Here is a 24,360-nt window from a genome sequence, read left to right on the forward strand (position 1 = left end):
GCATGATTCTCAACGCGTATTTCATACTAGTCGAGACTGATCGCTAAGAGCAATACGTGAGGCGTTTCCCACTCATCTACCACAATATGTGATTATGCAAGTGCTATTTGCACACAAAATAAACCACATAATTACATTGTATCTATATGTAGACATGTGTGGCATCAGCTCTGGAACTTGTTGAGTCCTCAAAGTCCCACACCAAATCAGTTTAGACTAAACTCAGCGGTCACAATTATGAACGTCCATCATTTGGTATTACGCCTTACTCAGCTATGTTTGGACGTGTCGCGGACACAATGAATTGAACATCTTTTTTGATTTTATCGATATCACAGCCGATATCATATATTACTTGTAATACCCATATAAAGTACGTAAAGTCGATAGAAATGTATTTCTTTACATTCTTCAAATCTTTTCGATCAGCTTTCGTAATTACCTTCGTATTGCAGATTCTTCCAGGCGAGGGTCACATCGAATAAGAGCTTCGAAGAATGTAGAGAAATATTTCAAGGTTCAGGCGAACCTTTCATTACGAATAATATTCAAGTTTTGTGCCATTAATCATTGATTCAGATATCTATATATCATATATGTAAAAGCGTGTGACGAAGGTGAAAGTGAGCAACTGTAACACAGTTATTTATTTAATAACTTTTCCAAACAGGTAACACATAAATGTGTTCTGATACTTGATAATATTTCATGTATTATAGTTAATATGCAAATCGAATATCCGCACCGAATACTGTTACTTCATGACTATGATATGGCCGATATTGTAATTATGGATATCTCTCGCATTTCCTCCAACCCCTGGACTGGATTGTGGATTATGGATATCTCTCGCATTTCCTCCAACCCCTGGACTAGTCTGAGCAGCGAACATTACATTGGCTACTATGCCACAATTTGGATACATATGCTTATAACTATAGACAGGCGGAAATGACAATATTTGTATATGTAAACATTCAATGTATCGCTTCACTCCATTGTTAGCACAGTTAAAAGGTAAGTTCAATAGGTCACAGAAACTTATTTTTTCATATGGAAGAAATATAATTCGATGAAATCCATCGCTTGCATTTTATCAATATCAGTAAAAGTTTGGTATTCGCCTCTGGTGTTTCTCTGATGGGGTATCCAGAATTCACCGGAAAAGTCTCGTTGCAACTTTCCGCACTGTCTTCCGTGATATACTGAGATGATGATTATTGGACACTTTCGTTTGAAATCTGTTACTGATTTTAAATAGTTTACCGTCGGATTCAGACACCGAAATAGATATTGAGTTCGAATAAACAATGGCGAGAATTGTACCATCAATTTACCAGACTACGACATGTGCTAATTTTGGTCAAGCGAATACATACGAGTACATTGTAACTATAAATTGTTGATCTGCCATATCGCCGGCCTATCCCGGCCCTAACCTGAAAAGCACTATACCATGCCGCTTGCGTCATGTGAATTAACCGATGCTTGAAATCATATCAATCTCAGCGATAAATCCAGCCAGCCAGCAAGCACGTCTTCCAAACAAACTATTTTACATGAAACTGGGAGAGCTCACTGTGGATGGATCCGAAATTACACACTCTCATTTGGCGTCAAATCAATGGATTGAGTCTTTCTTTCTCGCACTTTGGATCGCATGCGTAGAGTTCATGAAATCAACATTAAAAGATAACGCGTAATACAGTCCTATTATTCAGAACATCGAAACGAACGCTCTATCAATCAGTCCTAATATCCCAACATCAGTTACGGACCTCTAAACCAGTCACGTTCGGTGTGAGTGTACGTACACTCGTACAGCAGTATAGCTGACAGTCCCCGTCGTCGTCGTCGTCAGTGCAACTAGGGTTGTGTTTAAAACAAAAATTAATTTAAAACATACATGTTTAAAACAAGGCCCTTGTTTAAAACATGATTTTTATTGTTTTTATCTGTGTTTTTTTCTAGTCATGACTTCATACATATTCAATTGTGACGTCATATTGGATTAGTGTTCACGATTGAAAACATGGTGAAACATGACGAAATAAGCTCCCAACCCCTGTCATATACGGAACAAAAATATCTTTATTCAGGACTACATCGTCTTGCAGCATTTTTACGGTCGGCGATCATCATCATCATCATCAGAACATTCATTCCGTACAGTGGCGAGATAGCCCATTGGTATGATCCGCGGCTGCGACACCAATGGGTCAGACCGAGGTCGACTTCAAAATTCCTATACCTAAGTCTTGGAGGTTTACCTAGGCTCCTCCTCGCTACCTCATCCGCGTAAGCGGTGTCTTACAAAAAGCCTAGAAGTGGGCCGTGCTATAAGCAGAGGTGGTCAGTAACGAAGTACTTCTACTTTTTCGAAGTACTCAAGTAGTCTTCCTCTACTTCTGGTACTTACTCAAGTAGATCTGATTTTCGCTACTTCTACTTCGTAATATTTTGTGATCTACTTACTTACTTTTCGCTATTTTCTGTTTGTCAAGTAGAAGTAGTTCAATCATTCAATCATGAATATGGCCTGAGGAATTTCGGGGCTGTTTTCACGGAGTATCAACATTTAATTTTCATAAAAGTTGAGTCAAGCCCAGAATTTTTATCGCGCATTGCGCGCATTGGTTAGGGAGTGACCAGTGACCATCATTTCATCATTTCCGGAAATAAAGCTACACAATATGGCCTTTTTACGGTTCACCATATTTTGTATTAACGTTTACTAATCACGCAAAGTGTTTACACCGTATCCTAAACAACTTTTCCGTATTGCTCTTCGACACTATTGGCCTTGTAATATGGTGGATGGCGCCATACCATGCTATTTTCTAAAACAGAGGATTAGTATCGCATTTCCATTTCAATACTATCATTTTCATCCCACGATGTGGACGAATGCTTATGCTATCGAAAATTGGATACCTGCTGGCATGAATCAATATGAATCAAGCTCGTCACCTTTCGCATAGCTCAATTTGCAACTTTTTACAATCCATGTGAACGAATTAGGATCGTTTTCACAACTACTTGACTTGACTACTCAGACTATGTGACTCACTATATGTTTTCAAACGCAAAATCAAGACCGTTTTATTCACACGAGCGTTCGAACTAGAGTAGTGTTCATTCCGCCCTACAACTATGCACTTCGTCTTTTATACATATCGTTTACTTTTATATTTTATTGCCTTTTATGTACAGCGCCCTAGTGTAGTAATGATATATTGTTATATTCGGCGCTCTATAAATTATTATATTATTATTATTATTATTATTATTACTTACTTACTTGAGTACTTTTAAAGTCAGTCGATTCTACTTCTACTTCAAGTAGTTTTAGGTTGCTTATGAAAGAAGTACTTCTACTCGTACTTGAGTAGATTTTTTCGTCGCTACTTCTACTTTTACTTGAGTAGCTTTCTTGACTACTCTGACCACCTTTGGTTATAAGTCGACAGTTGCGAAAAAATTGAACAACATCGGCCTAGTGTAAATGACCATAGTAGTCGACAAATACAATGAATACCACAAAACAAACAAACATTCATTCATTCCGTACCAATGATCCATATCTACGTACTATAGCTGTTGAACCGACTATTTCGAGGGTTCCAGCCACCCCATATCGCATACGTCTGCTATATCGGGTGGTAATCGTCGTCCGTATGCTCATACAACCAGAGGTGGTCAAAGTAGTCAAGAGAACTACTCAAGTAGAAGTAGAAGTAGCGACGAAAAAAATCTACTCAAGTACGAGTAGAAGTACTTCTTCCCTAAGCCCCCTAAATCTACTCAAGTAAGTAAGTAATTTTGAAAACAGTCTTAATTCGTTCGCATGGACTGTCAAAAGCTGCAAACTGAGCAATGCGGAAGGTGCAGAGAGCTTGATTCGTATTGATGCATCCCAGGAAGTATCAATTTTCGACAGAGTAAGCATTCTTTCGCATCATGGTATGCAAATTATAGTATTGATATGAAAATGCGATACTAACCCTTTGTTTACTAGAAGACCCCGTTTTAGAGAATATCGTGACATGGCTCCCTACCCATATTATAAGGCGCCAAGTTTAGGCAAAGAGCAATACGGAAAAAGTTGTATCGGATACGGTTTCAACACTTTGCGCGATTAGTATACGTTAATAATAAATATTGTGGATCGTAAAAGTCATATTTAATGTAGCTTTATTTTCGGAGAATAGAGGCTTTATGACACTTGTTTTTATGCTTCAACATGTATGTTCTGCATACCAAAGAACTGAAAGTAATTAGAACTCAATGTATGATACTCGGAATTAAAAGTGAAATCCAAATACCGCTTCTAAAAAGCGGAAAATATATTTCATCTCTTTTGTCCATAAAGCTTCAAAGTTGATCTGCTAAAACAGATGTAACGTTAGAAAAGTCGGATTTTCCAGATTAGCAGGACACGTCATGGGCTGCTAGATTATGAAATGATAGGTAATTGCTAGATTGCGAAACGGTAGTTTCAAACGTTATGGTGCGCCATATTTATTGTGATGAAATATTTGATATGGGCGACAATGCGGTGTGAGCGAAACCAAGCAATCCGGTACCTAAATTATATTCATTGATACTTTTGTGAAAACATATTTGTCACTCCATAACTACTGTGCGCGAAGCGCAACAAAATTTCTGGGCTTTACTTGACTTTTATGAATATTAAATGTTGGTACTCCCTGAAAACAGCCCCGAAATTCCACAGGCTATCTTTCGTTGGGGGATTAAACTACTTCTACTTGACAAACTGAAAATAGCGAAAAGTGAGTAAGTAGATCACAATTACCAAGTAGAAGTAGAAGTCTATAAAATCAGATCTACTTGAGTACTTCAAAAAAGTAGAAGTACTTCGTTACTGACCACCTCGCATACAACATCGTTTTGGAAAGTATTTACACAAATATGGTATAATTATACAACTTATAAAAACATATTATTTTAAAGACCTTTGTTTAAAACACTGTTTAGAACATGTTTTAAACAAAGTGTTTTAAACAACCATTTGTTTTAAATGCAACCCTAAGTGTAACAATGCCAAGCACAGGCATTACGACGTACCAGGCCTGTTCTATGCAGTGATATCTTACCCTCATTTGTAACCAGGAATTGCAGTTAAGAGTTAGGTATGCGGTGCTAATGGAGCTAACTTACCACAGCATATTGTGAAAATTCCTTCATCTAATAAACCAAAATACATTAATATAGATTTGTGCTTACACGTGTATAAGGTTTTCCTGTGACTTCGAAGCGAATCCATCTGGCCGGATTAACAATACTACTCTGCCATATCTAGACTAACTATATACCTTTCAGTGAAAGACCTACACATCATGGTGAAGATTATTCTTTTACGTAACGTGGCCCGGCGCTTGAGGGTGCGAAGTCATCATGAATCGAACCCGACTAATTGCGAAAACAAATAAAAATCAGGCACTGAATTACGAACGTTGCCTTATAGACCGGATGAAATTAGTATCAGCGTCTGATATGGGAAGCTCAGACAGGCTGGTTAATTATATGTTATTATATATCTCGGTTAATTGCAGTCCGATATAATCGTATTTTCGACGTTTCTCAACAGTCATACTCCTCAACATTATCTGGTCCGCAGAAGTGATGTCTCACAAAATGCCGACAACGAAAGTGGGCCTTGCTATATGCCGACAGCTCAGAAATCATGAATATCGGCTGTACAATTACCATGACCTCTGAGCTATGACCATTGACCATAGATGTAGAATTACTATACGAACACGGAACAACTACACAGCAACTGCCGTGCCCGCCGGCTTATTGCAAATCGATGATAAGGCTGCAGAGCTACTTTTTATATCAAATGATTTATGAAGTAGAGCAACGACATAGTGTACCCACTGAAACCCCGATGTAAACTTCGATTCATTTCCACCGCTGATTATTACAGGTCCTGTAAATGCAGCCTTACTGTACTATACCACCGCGTCTAATGATGTAGGTAAATGCAGCCTCTGGCTTTTAACTGAAAACCCAAAACTTAGCTATCGCAAATGATTTAATGAATGCCGGATGAGCATTGCAATTAAAGGGCGACGTCAGATTTATACACCGGACGAATGACTGCTTCGCTTGTCTCAGTGCCAAAAGATGAGCTTGGATATGGATTTGCATTTGAGAAAACTAGACTTGAGTGATTTTGGTCGGATTTCAATTCGAAAATTTGAATTTGGATGTAGGGATTTTCGGGATATATTTGCAAAACGTTTTACACTGAGACAAGCTTTTCTGGTGTAGGAATGGTGATTGCAGTGTATTGAGTTGTCATCCGGTGATCAACGTGGCTCGATATGAAGCTCAGGTATGGAAAACGATAGGTGGTGAATGCTGTTGGTAGTCGAATGGAAGTAGAAGTATGCTAATGGGCTTAAATCTCTGCTCAATTACAAGCAGAGATGGCGATTTCTGAAGTATACCAGAACGATTTGAACTAGACGTAGAATTAGTGTAATGAAATCGAAAGTATAATCTGAACTGAAGACATAACAATTTATGTAAGAAGCCTAAGAAGGTAATATCCCTGTAGTAGCCGCAGGAACTAGATATACTTCCGTTGCTGATCACCATGATGACATATTATTACCTAGAAAGCTAAAGGCAACAAATTTAAAGTTGATACTCGTGATCAGCGACCCCAGATTAGCCAAGATTGACTTAATTCGTTTCAAAAGCAAATTGGCTGTTGAACAGTGATAATCATATACCTAAGGCAGAATCTGTCATACTTATATTGTGATAAATTAGGACATCATTCCATTCTTGGTCGCGTCCTTCTCGGTGATATGCATTCTAAATAATGTCCATTCTCGTTAGCAGCATTCTCGGTCGTGTCCATCTCCGTAATGGCATTCTCGGTATTGTCCTTCTCGGTATTAGCATTCTCGGTAATAGCAATTTCGGTATTGAGCGGTCAGCTGTCACGGATCACCCCGTATGGAAGCAAATGCGGATTATTGCTGAATTTCATTGTATTTCTCTTTTATTGGACCTATGGATGCTTAAAAGTGAATAATGGAATGAAGAGGATTTTGCAAAGCTCGAAGAGAACAAATTACAGCGATTCTGAAATTCGTTACTCCAAATATAGAGTAGGCTATAGTTCATTGCGGTCTAAGATAACCTCTTATTAGGTTTCAGCCTCAGGCACAATTCTTCCGGTGTATTTCTCCTATCTTGAGATTTCACTTCATTGATTTCCGCGACGAGGAATGATCATAATTCGAAAACTGCACGAATTCATGCAAAAACCGTCTTGACCTCAATGCTCGTGCGGAGCGCTGATCTTTACGCGTGACTTATCGCAAAGGATCTCGAAGAACTGGTGAGTTTCTCGAAATGGTAAGGTCTTACATTCTGATTCGATGGACAGCAATCACCAAGTCGTGCCATCGGAAATCCGGCACCGTGATACAGTTTCACCATGCAGCTATAGGTTAATGAGTCAAGCGGAATTTAAAAAAGTTTTGGACCGTCTTCATATATGGCCACGAAAATGTGCTAGAGCAGTGGTTCCCAACCGGGGGCCCGTGGCCCCCTTGGGGGGCCACGAGACAGTTGCAGGGGGGCCACGATAACGAAAGATTTTTCACCAACTTTTTCATTTGACTATTTTGAATTCGTGCTATTTTTTCGGTGTCGTGCAGTCTGCTGCGTAAGATCGGAACCACTGCATCACAGTGGGTGCTTCGTACGTCACTGTTACGCTAACGCGTGAAGTTTCAAATATGATCACAATTGTGGCAAAGTCGAGGATCAGAGATGGCTGAATCTGGCATGCAGATAACGAAGACAAGGTCCTAGTTAGCGGTTGTACCTCCTCAGCAGGCTAGTTGTAGTTTCTCTATCACTCTCTGTCGGGAGTAAGGGGTTGGTACGATATTAAACAATATGAGTAACGAATTTACGGTTCGACGACATCGAGTAAATATCTCGGGTCTACGAAAAAAAACGCAGATCGCACCGTTCCAGGGCTAGTCTTTCCCGGAACGTGATGCCCGAAGAACTATATCAAAGGTACATTCATTGCAGCCCTGGGCAGGGTTTGCGAATGGTGGCCTACGGTGGATGTTCCCAGCTGGGCAATGTTAGTGACTTGAGCCTGTACCTGTGTGTTGTTCTGCCGTATGGGGTGGGCGGTATGCCGGTATGAAAATCATGCGGTATGCCGTACGGGAGAAATCTGTAATGCCGGTATCCCGGTATAGTTGTATTAGGCTACGTCAAGGTGTACGGATGGTGCTCCAGCGATGATTGGTGTCAAAGGGGGGTTCGTCACGCTTGTGAAGAAATAATGGCCCCACGTGACGTCACGGTAAGCAGGGAGCCACCGGTGGTAGAAGCCTGCGCAAGGGGGCCACGGGGAATAAAAGGTTGGGAACCACTGTGCTAGAGAATCGTGTTCGACAACTACATGTTAAGATTGAGAAAATGTCACCGCTGTGACTGACGACGTGTTCCCGTGTTTCCGAGCTATTGTAAACACGACGTTTGACTCCCCCATATGGAACTATACGCGTTAAAGCTGCTTGGTTTGGTGCATTTCAAGCCAACGGTTTATCTACCGGCCACACGTTTAATTATGACCTATCTGTGACATAGCTATATGATGTATAGATGTGTTCGAAGATATCTACTCAATTGCTAATAAAAGTATAGCGGCTACCAATCAGAGTTGGATCAATTGTAATTTGCAATTGAGCTGAATGTAATTATTACATTTTTTCATGTAATTGTAATTGTAATTGTAATTGTAATTGAAGCATTTCTATTTTGTGTAATTGTAATGGTCATTGTAATTTGATCAAAATTTTGCTCAATTACAATCTCAATTACATTTTCATGGAAATCTGACAATCACAACATAAAATGATAATTTAATAAATCATTTATTCATCGCACCAGTGAAAATCCTGTACGAACCAGGATGACGACGAGGGGCCTTAAGGCCTTAGTAAACAGTCAACACATGGAATAATTAGCCTATTTACATCGATGTTCTATGCGTGCTGCGTTATAACTAGATAATTCAGTCACGCTAAACTGTTTCCCATACTTCAGCAGCAACAGAAAACTTTGTGAATTACAATATAGGCTAAACCAGTGGTTCTCAAACTGGGGGCGTGCCCCCTTGGGCGGCGTGAAAGCATCTAAACGGGGCGTGACGCTCCGGTGAACTGAAATCTTTTCTGCGCTTGGCCCGATTCAGCTCCGTTTTATGGTTATTGCTCGGTGTATAGTCTGAATTTCGTATTGGAGAATTCTCTCATCAACAGTCATAACCTTCCATACCATCTAACTATATGTAAGGATTGTTAACGTTCTGGTTTCATTGTGTGCTATGGCGAAGAGGGGGCACGAAATATTCGCTGTCATAAAGGGGGGGGGGGGGTGTCTAAAAAAGTTAGAGAACCAGTGGGCTAAACTAAATCTTAATATTTCAAAAATGGATGAACAGCAAATAAACTCTTCTGAAACCTGTGCTGAACCATTTCCTACACCACGGTCAAAGTTTTTTTTTAAATCTCTGACCAGTACCGAGGCTTGTTGCAACAACAGCAAAAAAATTCAAGTTTCCAACCAACGCTTCATCAAACTTGATCACGCATTTGCATAGATGTTATCCCAATCTTACCTCCAATCTTGGCCTAATTTACTGGGGCCAGAAACTTTTCGCACCCTAATGTTCATCAAATGCAATCTAACAGTTTCCGAGCAAGTGAAAATGTAAATGCGTACCAAAATATTGTAATTCTTAGTTATCAGGTGGTTCTTTCCTTTTTCATTTATTTTAATTTTACGCACTTTATCGGTATCATCCTTATCGCTGACGCCTTACCAATTACATTTCATTATCCTGACTCAGCTCTGAGTAGCCTAATCGTTTAATTACATTTCATTGACTGTCCTGTAGCCTATTCGCTGTTAGTCGCTCAAACCTTTGGTTCTTAACAGTCGCTTGAAACATTCTTCTGTGCCTGTAGTTTTCAGTACTCATGATTAGGAATAGTTCGAATACGTTCGAGTTTTTAATTAAATGGTATTCTACATATCAGGAATGAAACATGAATAGCTTGAGATTGTTGCTAATTACGTCGCTACGGTTCTCAAAGAACACCTCTTTACTGAATCAATTACCTGTTTGAAAGTAATATTAATTGTAATTATAATTGTAAATAATTACATATTTAACAGTAATTGTAATTGTAATTGTAATTTGATATTTTTAGCATTGAGTAATTGTAATTGTAATGTAATTGAAACATGCAAGGAAGTAATTGTAATTGTAATTGTAATTGAATTAAAATATTGTAATTAATCCAACTCCGTTACCAATACTCGTGAAAACTAGAGTCCGACTGATTATTATAGGTTCGTCGAAAATATCGAGCACACTATATGAAAGAAATATCGGTGTCGGGAATTATACAGATAAAAACATATCGGCAATTTTCGTGACCTCACAGGGAGGTAGTAGAGAGTCAGAGACATAATCCGGTACTGCTAGATAGGGAATATTGATAGATTTGGCGTTACAGTTTATTTCATGCCGAAGCATAACAATGGCTGGCAAGCTGTCCAAATGAAGTCTCTGAAGTTTTGGAAACGCGCATTAAGCTAGATGCCATATTTCTGAATATCGGCTGAATATATCGCGGTTATCGATGAAGTTATCGGTTCTATCGGTATCGACTCAAAACACCCGATATCAGTCGAGCTCTAGTCAAAACTACTTCAAGTAGAATTATAAAAGGAATGTCAGAAAAGTACCCAAGTAAGTAGGTAAAAAGGTAGATTTAGTCAGAGGGTCGCATGTATGTATACTGTATAGTGTATAGTGTATACTTGTCGCTGTAGCATTTAGTTAATAAGAGGTGACTACTTACTAGTGAGGAGCATGGACCGTGGCCGGATTTTTTTCAATTTTGGCCGGAGCCGGATCGGACAGGATCGGATCAGTACTTTTTTGATAAGGTCAGAAGCTTTATGGGTAAGCATGGAGTTTGTAACTCAATAACTACCAACCAACCAGCCACACGCAAGTAACCGCCAGGCGCCAAGCCAGTGCGAAAATAAACGAGCCATATTCATAAATTCACCGAACCACCATACCGTGTAGGGCCGGATTTCCGGTCGGCCTTTTCATTTTTTGGCAGGAGCCGCATCGGAGCTGGATCAGTACTTTTTCCTGATACGGCCGTAGCCGGACCAGAGAATTGAAAAACCGGATCGGAGTCGGAGAATTTGTCGATTCGCTCTGCACTACTACTTACGGGATTGCAGCGTGCATCTTTGCGATTAACGCAAAATAACCAATGTCACGACAAAGGTGCTATCACTTACCGTGATATAGGGGCGCTTTGCTTAGTTGTCATGACGATTTATTTCATAAAGCAAAAGCTTTATAAGCTAAATTTACAAAGTATCAAGTGTATACAGTATGTAGGTTTTCCTAAACGTTGAATTGGAACTATAGTCTAAAACCATAATCACTTGAGAAAGTATATAGTATACGCAGAAAAAAAACTGCATGAGAAATCGGTAAACGTACAACTACTTCGTTACTTGACCGCCTCTGAATTTCGTAATTGCTGGAAGAAAGAATATTCTATCCTCAGGGAAAGCTTTGTCGATTTTCAAAAATGCCACCACGTGTTGTCAAACATTATTCGAAATAATTTTCCAACAGTTGAAGATAAACATCAGACATAAAAATCACAAGTTACTTCGGGTATTTCCACCATTGAATATTGTAGTTGTCATGACAGGAATAAATCTCTGTTTCAAAGCTTCGTCGTCTTAGGAAGCATGCCGACATATAGTGATAAACTCGTACAAGTCTTGCTAATTTATAGACTGGAGCCCTTGGTCGCCAAATTTCGGATTTAGCGTCACGACGTATTGCATTTTGCGCTCGTCTCTAATAGGATTTTAAAAGTACGTGAAAGTTAGAGAGACATCTTTCCCTTTCAATACCCTTCGAAAAAGGCCTCGAGCACATCAAGTCAGCACTAAGTAGTTCTTCCAGCGTTCGGTTGTGTGAGTAGTACAGTGATAATATACAATTTATACAAGCAACCATATTTTTAAACTAAAAAATAGCTTTATTCATTTGGTGGTTATATACTTACTAAAACGGAAATATACGTTTTAATTTCTAGGTAGATTTCCAGCAATGGTTGAGTCGGAGCTGTAGTCCAGTGTTGGGATCAAGTCACTACCTTCGAGTCACAAGTCATTTCGAGTCATTGCAAATTTTGACTCGAGTCAAGTCAAGTCAGGTCAATCGATTTCCGAAGGTGACTCGAGTCAAGTCAAGTGACTCGATTTTTGGAGATGACTCGAGTCAAGTCGAGTCAAGTCAAGTCAAGTCACGAGTCAAGTCATAATTCAAGTCAAATTGCCTTTTCGAAGTATGAGGTATGATTCCGTCATTGTATTTGCTAGCTGTTTAAAATACAGAGTGAGTGGTCATTGATTTTGAACCGATGAACGAATACAGAGTTCTTAAATATACACACAAGATGGCGTTTGTCTCGCTCACATATACGAAGAACTATTACATTACGTAAGTAATTGCATAGCCTCAGTTTGTACTTACCAGCCAAAATAGGGAATATTGAACGATTTGATAAGATGCAATACATTACCCAACTAGTAAACTACATATTTCATGCGATACAATTCGAGCCTGCGCCAATGTTTGACGAGTATATAAACTATATTCGAATTCAATTTAAATAAAACAAGAGGTTTGGTTGAGATAAAAACAGAGAACAGAGATAGATATTTGCTATTTGCTTTACTACTGTAAGGTCCGATCACTTCGTTTGTGGTCAATTTATTTGTGAGAGAACAATGTAGGCTCAGTAAAACGCGCGATCATTGAATGATTGGTCGCTGTCACGGGTTACACCAGCGTTTTGCGGACCATTCGGACAGCGATTTTCATCGACGCCGATTACTTGATGACTCGAAATTGACTCGTGAATTTTGCTCCGAGTCACGAGTCAATCCACATTTCTGATACGCCGAGTCAAGTCAAGTCAAGTCATTTTTGCAAAGTGACTCGAGTCAAGTCAAGTCATACGAAAAAGGTGACTCGAGTCAGACTCGAGTCATCCCAACACTGCTGTAGTCCATGCAGTGGTTCCCAAACCAAAGATGAGCGGATTTGAAATTTCTATATCCTAATCCAGGGGTGGCCAACCTGCGGCCGTAGAAGGGAATCTGTGCGGCCGTCGTCACTTAATTCAATTAGTATTTGTTGGCGGCCGTCGCCATGCAAATTGAATTTACGAATAGACTCCCGAATTTTGGAGAGATTTTAATTAATCTTGAAATTTTCTTCGCGCCGCGCGCGACACAATACTACTTCATTTTTCGATTTTAGTATAGCAACGTCATTTGCAATGTGAGCCCCACAATGCTATGTGGGCCCATATATAAATATCAACCTGGAATCGTGTGCTCCTCACGAAAGAAATTTGTTTCTGATCCGATTGGACGATTACAATTTTTTTTCAAGTATACCGACATTCTGACAATGCTGATGTGATGTCAACAAATAAGAGGATGCAACAAAGTGACTAATAACAATTGGCCCGCCCGAAAGTCCATCATAATTTATAACTTGGCATACATTTTCGAAATAACCCCTTCCATCAACTCTACAGATAAATCTGATCACATGGGCTGTGAAAGGAAAAATGTGTGATAGTAATATGTGAAACTATACTAACATTAATGACGAAATTCATTCGTGAATCTGAAAAAATTTTCGCGCTTCACGCGGCAATGACGGTTCCCTGATGCTTTGTACTTCACAACTAGTCATTTCGGTGCGTATAGTAAGCCGGTATCAATAAATGGATTTATCCGGAGTTCGCCGGAAATGGACATAGACAGTATAACATTAAAAAGACATAAAACACATAATGAGTGCCAAAGTACATGAAGTAACTTTGTTGGGACGAAAAACATTGCCGTCAGTCGCCGCAGGACATCAATCTGCCCGAAAATCGGTGAATCCAATCCCAATCCTAATCCGTTAAAAAAGAAATCTGAAATCCTAATCCAATCCTAATCTGACAAAATTTCAGAAATCCGGTTTTCCAAAATCCTAATCCTAATCCATGCTCATCTCTGTCCCGAACGTAGGCGATATCGCCCTCCAGTGGGCGACTTTGAGAAACAAGCGGATGAAAATGCTCAAGGGGCGACTGGGGTGCGATAGCCGATAGAGGCGAAAATTTTAGAAAGTCCAGTGAGGTATAACTATGTCGGCCAAAATATGCACGGGAAGATGGCTTATTCTGCATATGACGCGTAAAACGTCTACTTAACGGAAAGTAGACACGGACACCGGTTTTCCGAGCACCTACCACCTCGGAAAATGTCTTTTTGTTTTAGTAAATTCATCAGCGATCACAGTTTGGTGAGTTAATTTTCCGCTGATGTGTCCCCTTTTTTCGGAGCCGTAAATATGAAGGCGAAAATTTGTGTCGAGATTGATAAGAGGGCGATGAGTCGAAAAAGGTTGGGAGCCACCGTTGTAGTCAGAGACGGAATCTGTATATATTAGAAATATGTCTTGTGTCATGGTCGGAGTTTGAATCGGTGGAAAATTCCAGTGACTCCACAGCCCTGATACCAACTATGTATATAGTAAATTTGGATCTTGCTTTTTCCGAGTCCTTTGATACGGCTTACATCAAACCGGCCTCATTTTCATTTCTACGAATTTCAGCGAGTATCCGTGACGACGTTTCCAGTGGTACCACTCCACGCCATCGGAGCAGCAGTAATTGCCTTGAGTTCTGTATTGGCCGTTCAAATTCACTTGATGGCAAGTATTGTACCACATGCCTCCCTTGAAATCTTTTGAACAGCCACGTTCATTGTCGCGATCTTTGGTGTAGAATTTTTGCCCACTGTGGTAGATTAAGGATTCTCCGGCAGTGCCTGAATAACCCTCTACCAGCAACATATACTGAGAGAACGCGTTGCCCACCATGAATTGCCTTCAAATGAAAATTTCAGCATAGTTACTTTTCTAATATATGCAAGTTCAAATACTGCGTTAATTTCTAATCTGTCAAAACGAATACCATAAATCCAGTATGTGTCTTTTCGATTACAGTCGGTATTGTTAAATTTTATCGTGAATCGAAACCCTTAATCATTCAACACCTAATACACCATCCTGTCTCCTCCGCACATGGATATAGTTCATCGGTGATTACATGACGTGAAAGAACATATATGTGGAACACGCGATTCATTACGATGGTAAGTATATCTGCATTCCATTATCCTACTTTACAGAGGGGATTTCGGAGTCGCAACTCTGTGACGCGTTTGGTTGGACACTTTAAAATCAATTGTAGAGGGATGTTAAATACTATTTCTTTAAACATGCATTTTCCTGAGGTGGTGATAAATAGTTTGCCTAGGGAAGCACTGGATATCAAATTTTACTCAATTACACCGGTGTGCAGGTTATCTTAGACAATTTAATCACTTCGTCTGAGCAATTTGTAAAATAATTCTAACAGCCTGGTGGTCGGAGTTCTGAAGGTTCATCGAAGATCCTCGTATCCGTGCCCCGTATACCCCACCGTACACTGTGCACTGTGCAGTGTGCACAGGCTTAGTCTATAGTTATAATTTTAGTTTGCAATAGTTAGTCGACACCATAGAACTGAAATCACTGCAAATAATGCATATTGATCTGTTGTACATGATTAAGTCATGATTAAAATAGTTATTGTGAAGCGCATTCCATATACTGGAGTCAATATTGGACTTACGAGTATTTCGCATAAGCTATATTTCCATCCCAGTCTGCCATATCGACCCGAAGTTCTGCTCCGTTTATGGTAAAAAGATGAAGATTACGCAGACCTAGACAATGATTTTACTTTAACAAGTACATATAGTTCAGACTATGGAGGGAACGTATATATGCTCAAATAAACCGGGTTCGAAAGTTAGCACGAACGTAATATGCACGTTGCGCAATGTACATCTAGCAGTGAGTTTCTTGCCATTTTTATATCGATGAAAGAATCGTATTGTGATGGTGACTTTCATGAAATGGTGCAGTAGGAATTAGCCTCGGAGAGTTTCTACTCTGAAAATGATATTCAAGTCTGAAAGTTTTGAGAAATTTTATGCGTCACAGAAAGAATCCAAGATTGCCAATCTGATACAGGTGGACATGAAACTACTTGTTCTGTTCGGGACTCATTGGCGAGCGAACATTTTCGACCATGAACATTAACAAGACAATATAGCTGATGTTCACGAGCAGTCTTTACTAAGGGTTTTAACACCCGACATGCAACCAAATTTCGAAGAACTTGTTGACAAATCTGATCTCATTGACTTCCGCAGCTATTGAAGTCAAGAATTAGTAGCATATATCGTCATTTACTACTGTTCTTGAACTCTATGCTTTAAACTTGAAGATTACATTAAATACGATTTTTTCCTTCTATAGGTGGATGAATACGATATCAATTTATTGATTCTGTAATCCGGTCCACCAAGTAATTAATTTTCCCATATTAGGCCCGCCGACCAGAGAAGTTGCCCGACCCTGGCCTATAGGGTTGCATTTAAAACCAGAGGTGTTTTAAAATATTTTGTTCAAAACAGTGTTTTAAACAAATATAATTTTTAAAAAGTTTTTGTTTTCCAAATTTGTAGAATTATATCATAATTGTGTAAATACGTATGAAGAAACAGGCAGTAGGCTATTATGTGCCTTCGGACGTCTTACACTAGATGCAGTGGACCTATACGATAAGTAATGGTGCGAAACCCTGAAATCGTCGTCGAATCAACGTTATAGCACGTAGCTATATAGATCACGGGAACAGAATGGATAATGGATTTCGTGATGATGATGACCGCTTACAGTAAATGCCGCATCACGATGTAGCCCTTGCCAAAGATATTTTTGCCAGTTTATGACAGGGAACCTTTTTCGTCAAAGAACCCATATGGTCCTTATTTTTTCGATTGAAATTCTTAAAGAGCCATAGCAATGTCAATCGATGGTGACGTAACAACAGAAGATTCAAGACTGGCTAAAAAAAAAAAAAATAATAAACGTATTCTAAACAAGTTTGTTTCAAATTGATTTTTGTTGCAAATGCAACCTACAGTTGGAATCGATCGAACAAATCTGTCCTTTTAATTGCTCCATAACTCTTGCTATTGGTAGCTGTGTTATAAAACCTTATTACTTAATATATTTCTATCTGCACTGCAAATTGTGCAGCAATAGCTTTCATTTCATACGGAACTTGTAATTTTCTAAGATGCAGCAAACTATCGATATACCCATCAACGGCATGGCACGAGAATTGCGGAAGATAAAAGTTACAAGAGTAAGAGGTCACATTAGAATGGAACGAAATACGATGCATGCAGCTATAGCTACCGAGCCAAAATTCTCCATCTCGCTGTCCAAATCCCAGTTCATAATCGATAAAATTCCGCTTAAAACTCACAGAGCCATTCATTCGTCTTTGAAACACCTAAACAGCAAGTCGATCAGTTCTGGGAAAATAATAAACAACGGCTACACTTCAAATCGAAGTAATTCAAGTACATTGCAATTTTTTCAGTGGCGAGAAATTCCAATTCTAAATGTTGGTAATTCAAGTCCAGTGATTCTTGTTTCCTTTTCTCAAAATTGATAAACGTTTTCTCACCCAATATCTTTATTTTGCGTAAATTTTAGTTATTTTGTGCTGCGACCATATAAATAATATTGCGTATTGACATATCTACAATCCATCCTCCTCCGTCCGTTTTCTGGTCACAATATACTTCTACAGCACTCTGCACGCCTCCGGGATAAATATCGTAGACTCCGCCAGTCGCGTTGGTCCGTTTGATATCCAAGGGGGACACGGATATACAGCTTGTCGAAGACATTCTTCGTAAATCTTCAGAAATATTTTTTCATTTATTTCGAAAGGGTTATATTTACTAGAAAATATTTGTTGAGCGGGTGTACAGGAGAAGAGTAGTTCTTGTTTAAACTTACTCTTTTCCAATTCCCTGATATTTTCTTCTAATACAGAAAGCTTCTCAATCTGATTGGAGTTGCCTAAAATACAATGTTTTAAGCTGTTTGAAAGAATGTTATAGTGCTACTTTTCTGCAACTTTATTTCGTATTTTCATGCGACTTTTAGCAACTTTTTTGATTTTTCATACAACTTTTTGCAACTCTTTTCGATTTTTATGTAATTAACTTTTTACTGGGAATATTTGGCACTATATGTAAGTAGAGCACTTGATTATTTCACTGTCATTTGAATATGAGGTCCTTTCTGATTAGACGTACATTCAGGCTAGACCGCCGAAAATTATGTTTTCACTGGGTGGATCGCCAATTCGCCAACATTGAGTTTTGGCACAGTGCCTTGGATACGCATCGATTCGAGTATCTCATAACCTTATAATTTTAAGGTACTTCTCCATAAATGCAAATTTTTAGTGCAATTTTTTGAAAATTAAATGCAACTTTTTACTGCAACTTTTGTGAAAAATATGTGGAACTTTCCACGGATTTGACTGCAACAAAAACTTGCCCTTATAATAACCAATGGCCTTAGCATATTGTCGGGGGATCTTCTTGAAATAAAATACTGTACACACCAGTACAATGACTGACAAATTGTCTTATGGTACTGGTGGCTCAAGACAAGCGATCCAGACTACTTTGAGTCAAATCAAAATGCAAACAGACTATCCATCTGCTTACCAGCACGAGCGTGCTACAGTTCACTTCGTATTTCCAGTGATTCTAAATGAAAGTATTTCGTATAATTGATTGATATGACTCGACTCGACACGCTCTGCAACATATCTTTGACGTTGCATTCAAGCCTGCGGAACGTGTTCCTCTACTACAATACGGTGCTCTGCCAGCTTCACACGCGCTGACGCGGAGTTCCGTCCACGTAGTGCCGAAACTACTATGAAAGCGTATTTTATGACTCGAGTCGCAATTTCTCTTTGACTGGACTTGCACTCGAGTCATATGACTCGATGCATTCAATACGACTTATTCAAGTCTCTTTTAAAAGGACTGATAATTGAAAAACAAGCCCAGAGAGTGAGAAAATCAGTATATTATGAATCCTCATTATATTTCAATATACTCGTCATTGCCTGTAGTATTGGACAACTTAATTCTAACCGTTTAAATATGAGAATTCACACATTGAAATCCTCGAGGTAAAGATAGGAATAAAGCGACCTTCCAAAATGGAGCTGATGGCACAATTGGGTGTTATTTCCGTGAGGTACCATGAGCTGAGCATAGTTTTCCACAAGATCGCTGTATTCTAGAATTCATATATAGTTGAATTAAGTTTACTTGAACTTATACATAAATTCTGACATCATGTCTTGGCCTAACACTACTATTTATTCATTCCGTCAATTCACGAGTGAAGTTAATTTTCGGGCTTGAAGAAGCACACGGGCAATGAATTTTTCCGTGTAACAGGACTACGGCATTGTTGCAAACATATTGCTTGAAGAGGGTGAAAATATATATTGATAGTGTTGCTCATATGAGTCAATAATCCCGCTCCACTGCCTATGGTTCGTACTTCTAATATGATACGCATTTTGAGAAACAAGGGGGCGACAATACCAAAGGGGCGACTGCCGACTGGGTGGCAATAGGGAGCGAAAATGTTATAACGTCCAGTGAGATATATTTAATTAATACGGTCAAAAAATGCACGTGGAGGGGTCTTATTCTGTACATGACGCGAAAGAAAATGGTCAACTCATCGGAAAGTAAACGCGGGAACCGGTTTTCCAAGCACCTACAATCTCGGGAAATGGCCTTGTTTTAGTAAATTCACCAGCGATCACAGTTATGGGTGCATAAATTTCTCGATCTTACATCTTCTTTTTCGGATCCGTAAATATGGGCGAACGAAAATCTATGTCGAGATTGATAAGGGGAAGATGAGTCGAAAAAGGTTGGGAACCACTGTTCTATCAAATAGCGACTACACGTCGATCTGTGCTATTTACATCATTCCTATCCGGCAATTCCCTCCCAAGCAGGGCCATTGGCCATCTGCCATCGGCATAGCCGTTTATAGAATCGCAGTGTGTATGAATCATTACGTCTATTCCTTGCACTTACCTAGATCCCATGTTTTCTGATGCGCGAAATGAAGCGCGAAAAGTGTTATGATTCCAATGGCTAACAAACAGGAGAAAATCACCGCTACCATCCCCATTTTCCCGCATTTCTTTTGAAATGATTTCTTCGGCATCGGATACAACGTTTGACAACGGTCTTCAATTAAAACATCTTTGTTATATTATGGCAGTGGTTCCCAAACTACTGTACTGTGGTAAATTGTTGTTGTTGTTGTTGTTGTTGTTGTTGTTGTTGTTGTTGTTGTCATGTTGTTGTTGAAAAAAGAAAGAACAGTAGAACTAGCGAACCAAAGAACAAATTTTGACTACATCATAGGCATCAAATTGAAAAAACAATTGACATAATACTAAAAGAAATAAACTAGAAAGGATAGAAAATATATAAATAGAGACAACATAGGTTGATGACCAATCCACTACATCTGCACAGCAGGAGAAGAGAGTCAGAGGTTTTTAGCGGTAGTTGCGCCTCGCACTGTTAGGATTTCTATAGTCGCCCTTCGTCAAACGTGTTTCCTCGGGGATATACATTTTTAAAACAAATGACCAAAAGTGCAATGCCGAAACTTTTTCAGTGTAAGCAAATTTAAAGAGGATTTTTGTCTTTCCTGAACAAAACCGCATGCTTTCTATTACGTAATAGACGCGCCAATCCTGATTTGACTGCAATCAATATGCGTTCTGGTAGATGCATCATTGTAGTGTAAGTCAATGTACACAGTGTAACCAGCGTGTACTCAAAGGTGGTGTCGACACTCGGAAAATCACGTGACTGTCACGCCCAGATACCTTTGATCACTTTGTTATTTATCGATCCATCTGCAGCAGTAATTAAAGGCGAAGTCGCTATTGGTCTTTGTAGATTTTGGCTGTGTTCCATATCGAGTTGGGTAACAGGATTTGGTATGGTATATTTTGAGACTGTCATCTATCACTGTACCAAGTTTCAAGGCTGTGACTCAATGATTAGCGGAATAATTTCTCTGTAAAAGTTGCAGACCCTGGATACTAGACTTCGATAACGTACATACTACTGTAATTATCGAGTTACAGTCTTGAAATTTGGTACAGTGTTAGATTCCCTCATCAAGGTATATAATACGAAATTTTGTTTTCCATCGCCGTATAGAACACAATCAAAATCTACACATATTAATACTACTGTCTTTCGCGAAGAATCTGTTATGCGGTAGGTTGAAGGCCAGATGATTGCATGTTACCCAGAACCAATTTTAAGGGTGTGAGTCGATGAGTAGGTTAGTAATTTCGATATCATATTCGAGTATATCAGGTTGAGCGCTGAGTTGAAATCCAGCCTACCGCATGACAGATTTTTCACAAAAGCTGGAATTGCTATATGTAGGTTTTAAATGTATTTTATTCCGCGATGGAGAACAGAATTTCATAATATAGATATGTATCGAGTTTTGAGGCTGTAACTCAATGATTACGGTAGCAATTTCGTTATCACAGTCGAGTATGTCAGGGTGCGCGCTGATCTGGCATTCTGCCTATACCGCATAGCAGATTTTTCGCAAAAGCCGGTATTGGTATCAGTGGCGGCTCGTGACAATATCGGGTGGTGGGGCAAGGGCTGCAAGCGACTTTTTATCACGATGACGTCACAATGGCGTTTTCCAACGTAAACAAGTAACTTAATGATGGTACGGTAACATGAATTTCCCGGCAACAGTGATTTTAACCAGAGATGCCACTCCTGGGTTTTTCCACCCAGATCTGGGTTTTTTGAGCATCACCTGGGTTTCTGGGTTTTTATCCTTGAAATCTGGGTTTTTTTCAACATCCAGTTCGCCAGGTCAGTTTTACGCTCGAAAATTAAATATTAGATTAGTATGGTGGCAATATCGTAAAATGCACGCACTTCAGTTCGCCATTGTCGATGGATTTTGCTGTTATTGTATCGACAGAGTGTTGAGAATCTGTTTCACCACTAAAATGAGAGGCTTCGGCTTGATGCGATGGAGCTTCATTGAATGGTAACGTCCAGGTCGCAGAAAGTCATGTTCATTGCCAGTAGCGAACTCGGCACTTGGTGAACAATTCGGCATGTATCGATAAATATCATGTAACTGTATGGTATGCACAAGCACATGAACAGACCAGGTGATGATCCGACTAATATAATCCTATTGTTATCTGAGTATATTGATAGTTCCAACAGGGACACTCAGAGAGAGTTAGTTAGTTGGACACCCCTAGCAAGTTAATCAGAGGCATTGGTTATCGGCACATTTGAACCCTAACCTTAAATTTCATGATTTGGCAGCTATTTATTTCCACTATACATTGGTCTGTGATTATTCCAAATAAAAGTAATTGTCGTAGGATTAATCAATCGAAACCTACTTTCAATCTGTTCAGGTCGCTGAAAATACATGAAATCATCCTTAGAAATAGGGAATGGATGGCATCGCATTAAACTTTCGCAGCGCGATGATATAATTAGTACCGGTACACTATTAAGTATTCACGCTGCGCCCCAATTGTTTCATTGCGATGTGTCGAGAGGAAAACAACATGTTTTTTGTGCGATTCGCAGTGTTAACCAAGCAATATGAGTATTATGAACTGTTGTAAATTCAATATTAAAGGGTTCAATGACTGTATGAGTGTATTCGACGACTATCAGGCTCCACTTTCACAGCTATTTCGTGTCTTTTGAGTGAAATATAGGATCTGGGTTTTTCTGGGTTTATTTCGCCTCCACATCTGGGTTTTTCCGAAATATCCCAGTGGCATCTCTGATTTTAACGTATGTGCCACGAGAGGTCCGCCGGTGAGCTGTGACTTGAAGTGTGGTAACTGCGTAAACGGTGTACGGAACAAAGATTCAACACGGTTCATGTTCGCACTAGACCTGACTAATTATCTGCAGAAATAGAAATGACTATTCCTCGAGAGATAGCGTAAGCCTGATTGGAAAGGTCAACGAGTTCGGACAGATACGCAATTGTTATCTTATAGATTGGGCCTGTCATATTGAATCCAAAACATCATTCTGAAGAACTAAGAATAGCAGCCTCGGAAATTCGGTCTCGGTACAGCATAGGAGATTTTGACCTTGAAACTGGAGACTGTGTAACACGACACATACGGCTTTATTACTGTCTATAGGTCTGCTGCGAAATCGCCTTTGGAAAATATTTTACCGAATAAATACGTGGATGAAAGCCTTAAACTTAGTACACTGTTACATGACATCATCGAGAAGTGGCCTCATGACCCTTTTCGGTATGGTACACTGTCAAAATTAATGCGAACAGACCAACACCGAATTTTGCGTAAAATTTACTGAGGAATAGGCTGATCAAGTGATCAGCCGTTAGCCGCCATCGAAAACGAAATAGCTATCGCGCTTGACAGGGGGTTGTAAGCAAATGGCTTGAAGGCCACAATTTCACGATGAAATTGACATTGGAGAATATAATATCAAAGTAAATATTTGAATGCAAACTGAGAATGATATCATCATCTCAGTTAACGTTACCGCAGATACACCGGCTTTTGCGTGAAATCCGCAATGCGTTGTAGGCTAAAGTGTCAGATCGGAGCACATCTCTACCATACTCGACCTTGAAAACGAAATTACTGCCCTAATCATTGAGTGTCAACCTTGAGACTTGGCACAGCGTTCGATACTAAAATCAAGACATACCGTACCAAAGCTTATGACGGATCTAGGTAAGGAGCATCGTTAAAATCAATAGAGACCAATACCGGCATTGCGTATAATCTGTTAGCGATAAATGACTAGTCAGCTCTCACTCGACTTAGGAAACGAAATTACCACTAACACAGTTCAGTGACAAACTTAAAACTTGGTACAGCGTTCGATACTAACATTAAGACTTACCGTGCCAAATGTCATAACCGATCTCAGTATTGAACATCGTCAAAATCAATGGATACCAATACCGGCTTTTGAGTAAAATCTGTTTGCGATACATGACGGATCAGCACACACTCAACTTTGGAAATGGAATTACTACCCTAAACTTTAAGTAGAAACCCTGAAACTTGGGGCAGTGTTAAATACCACCATTACGACATGACAAACCAAGTTTCA

At 39.4% G+C, this 24,360-nt stretch overlaps 2 protein-coding genes across 2 annotated transcripts in view; both read right to left on the minus strand.

Moving 5' to 3' along the window:
• The window catches only part of LOC145438243 (peroxisomal multifunctional enzyme type 2-like), a 364,670-nt gene that overhangs the window by 136,478 nt on the left and 203,832 nt on the right, over positions 1-24,360 (minus strand). The window lies entirely within an intron of this gene.
• LOC145437952 (microfibril-associated glycoprotein 4-like) lies at positions 13,198-18,017 on the minus strand. The gene is made up of 4 exons (XM_080315323.1): positions 17,866-18,017; positions 17,513-17,609; positions 15,873-15,966; positions 13,198-15,083 (listed from the first exon to the last, which is right to left on the minus strand). The coding sequence occupies exons 1-4, from the start codon at positions 18,010-18,012 to the stop codon at positions 14,774-14,776; spliced, it is 648 nt and encodes a 215-aa protein (XP_080171449.1). The 5' UTR covers positions 18,013-18,017; the 3' UTR covers positions 13,198-14,773.

Source organism: Botryllus schlosseri, chromosome 4 (assembly GCF_051294905.1).
Source record: "Botryllus schlosseri isolate E-star chromosome 4, Bs_hap1, whole genome shotgun sequence".
Classification (NCBI taxonomy): domain Eukaryota; kingdom Metazoa; phylum Chordata; class Ascidiacea; order Stolidobranchia; family Styelidae; genus Botryllus; species Botryllus schlosseri.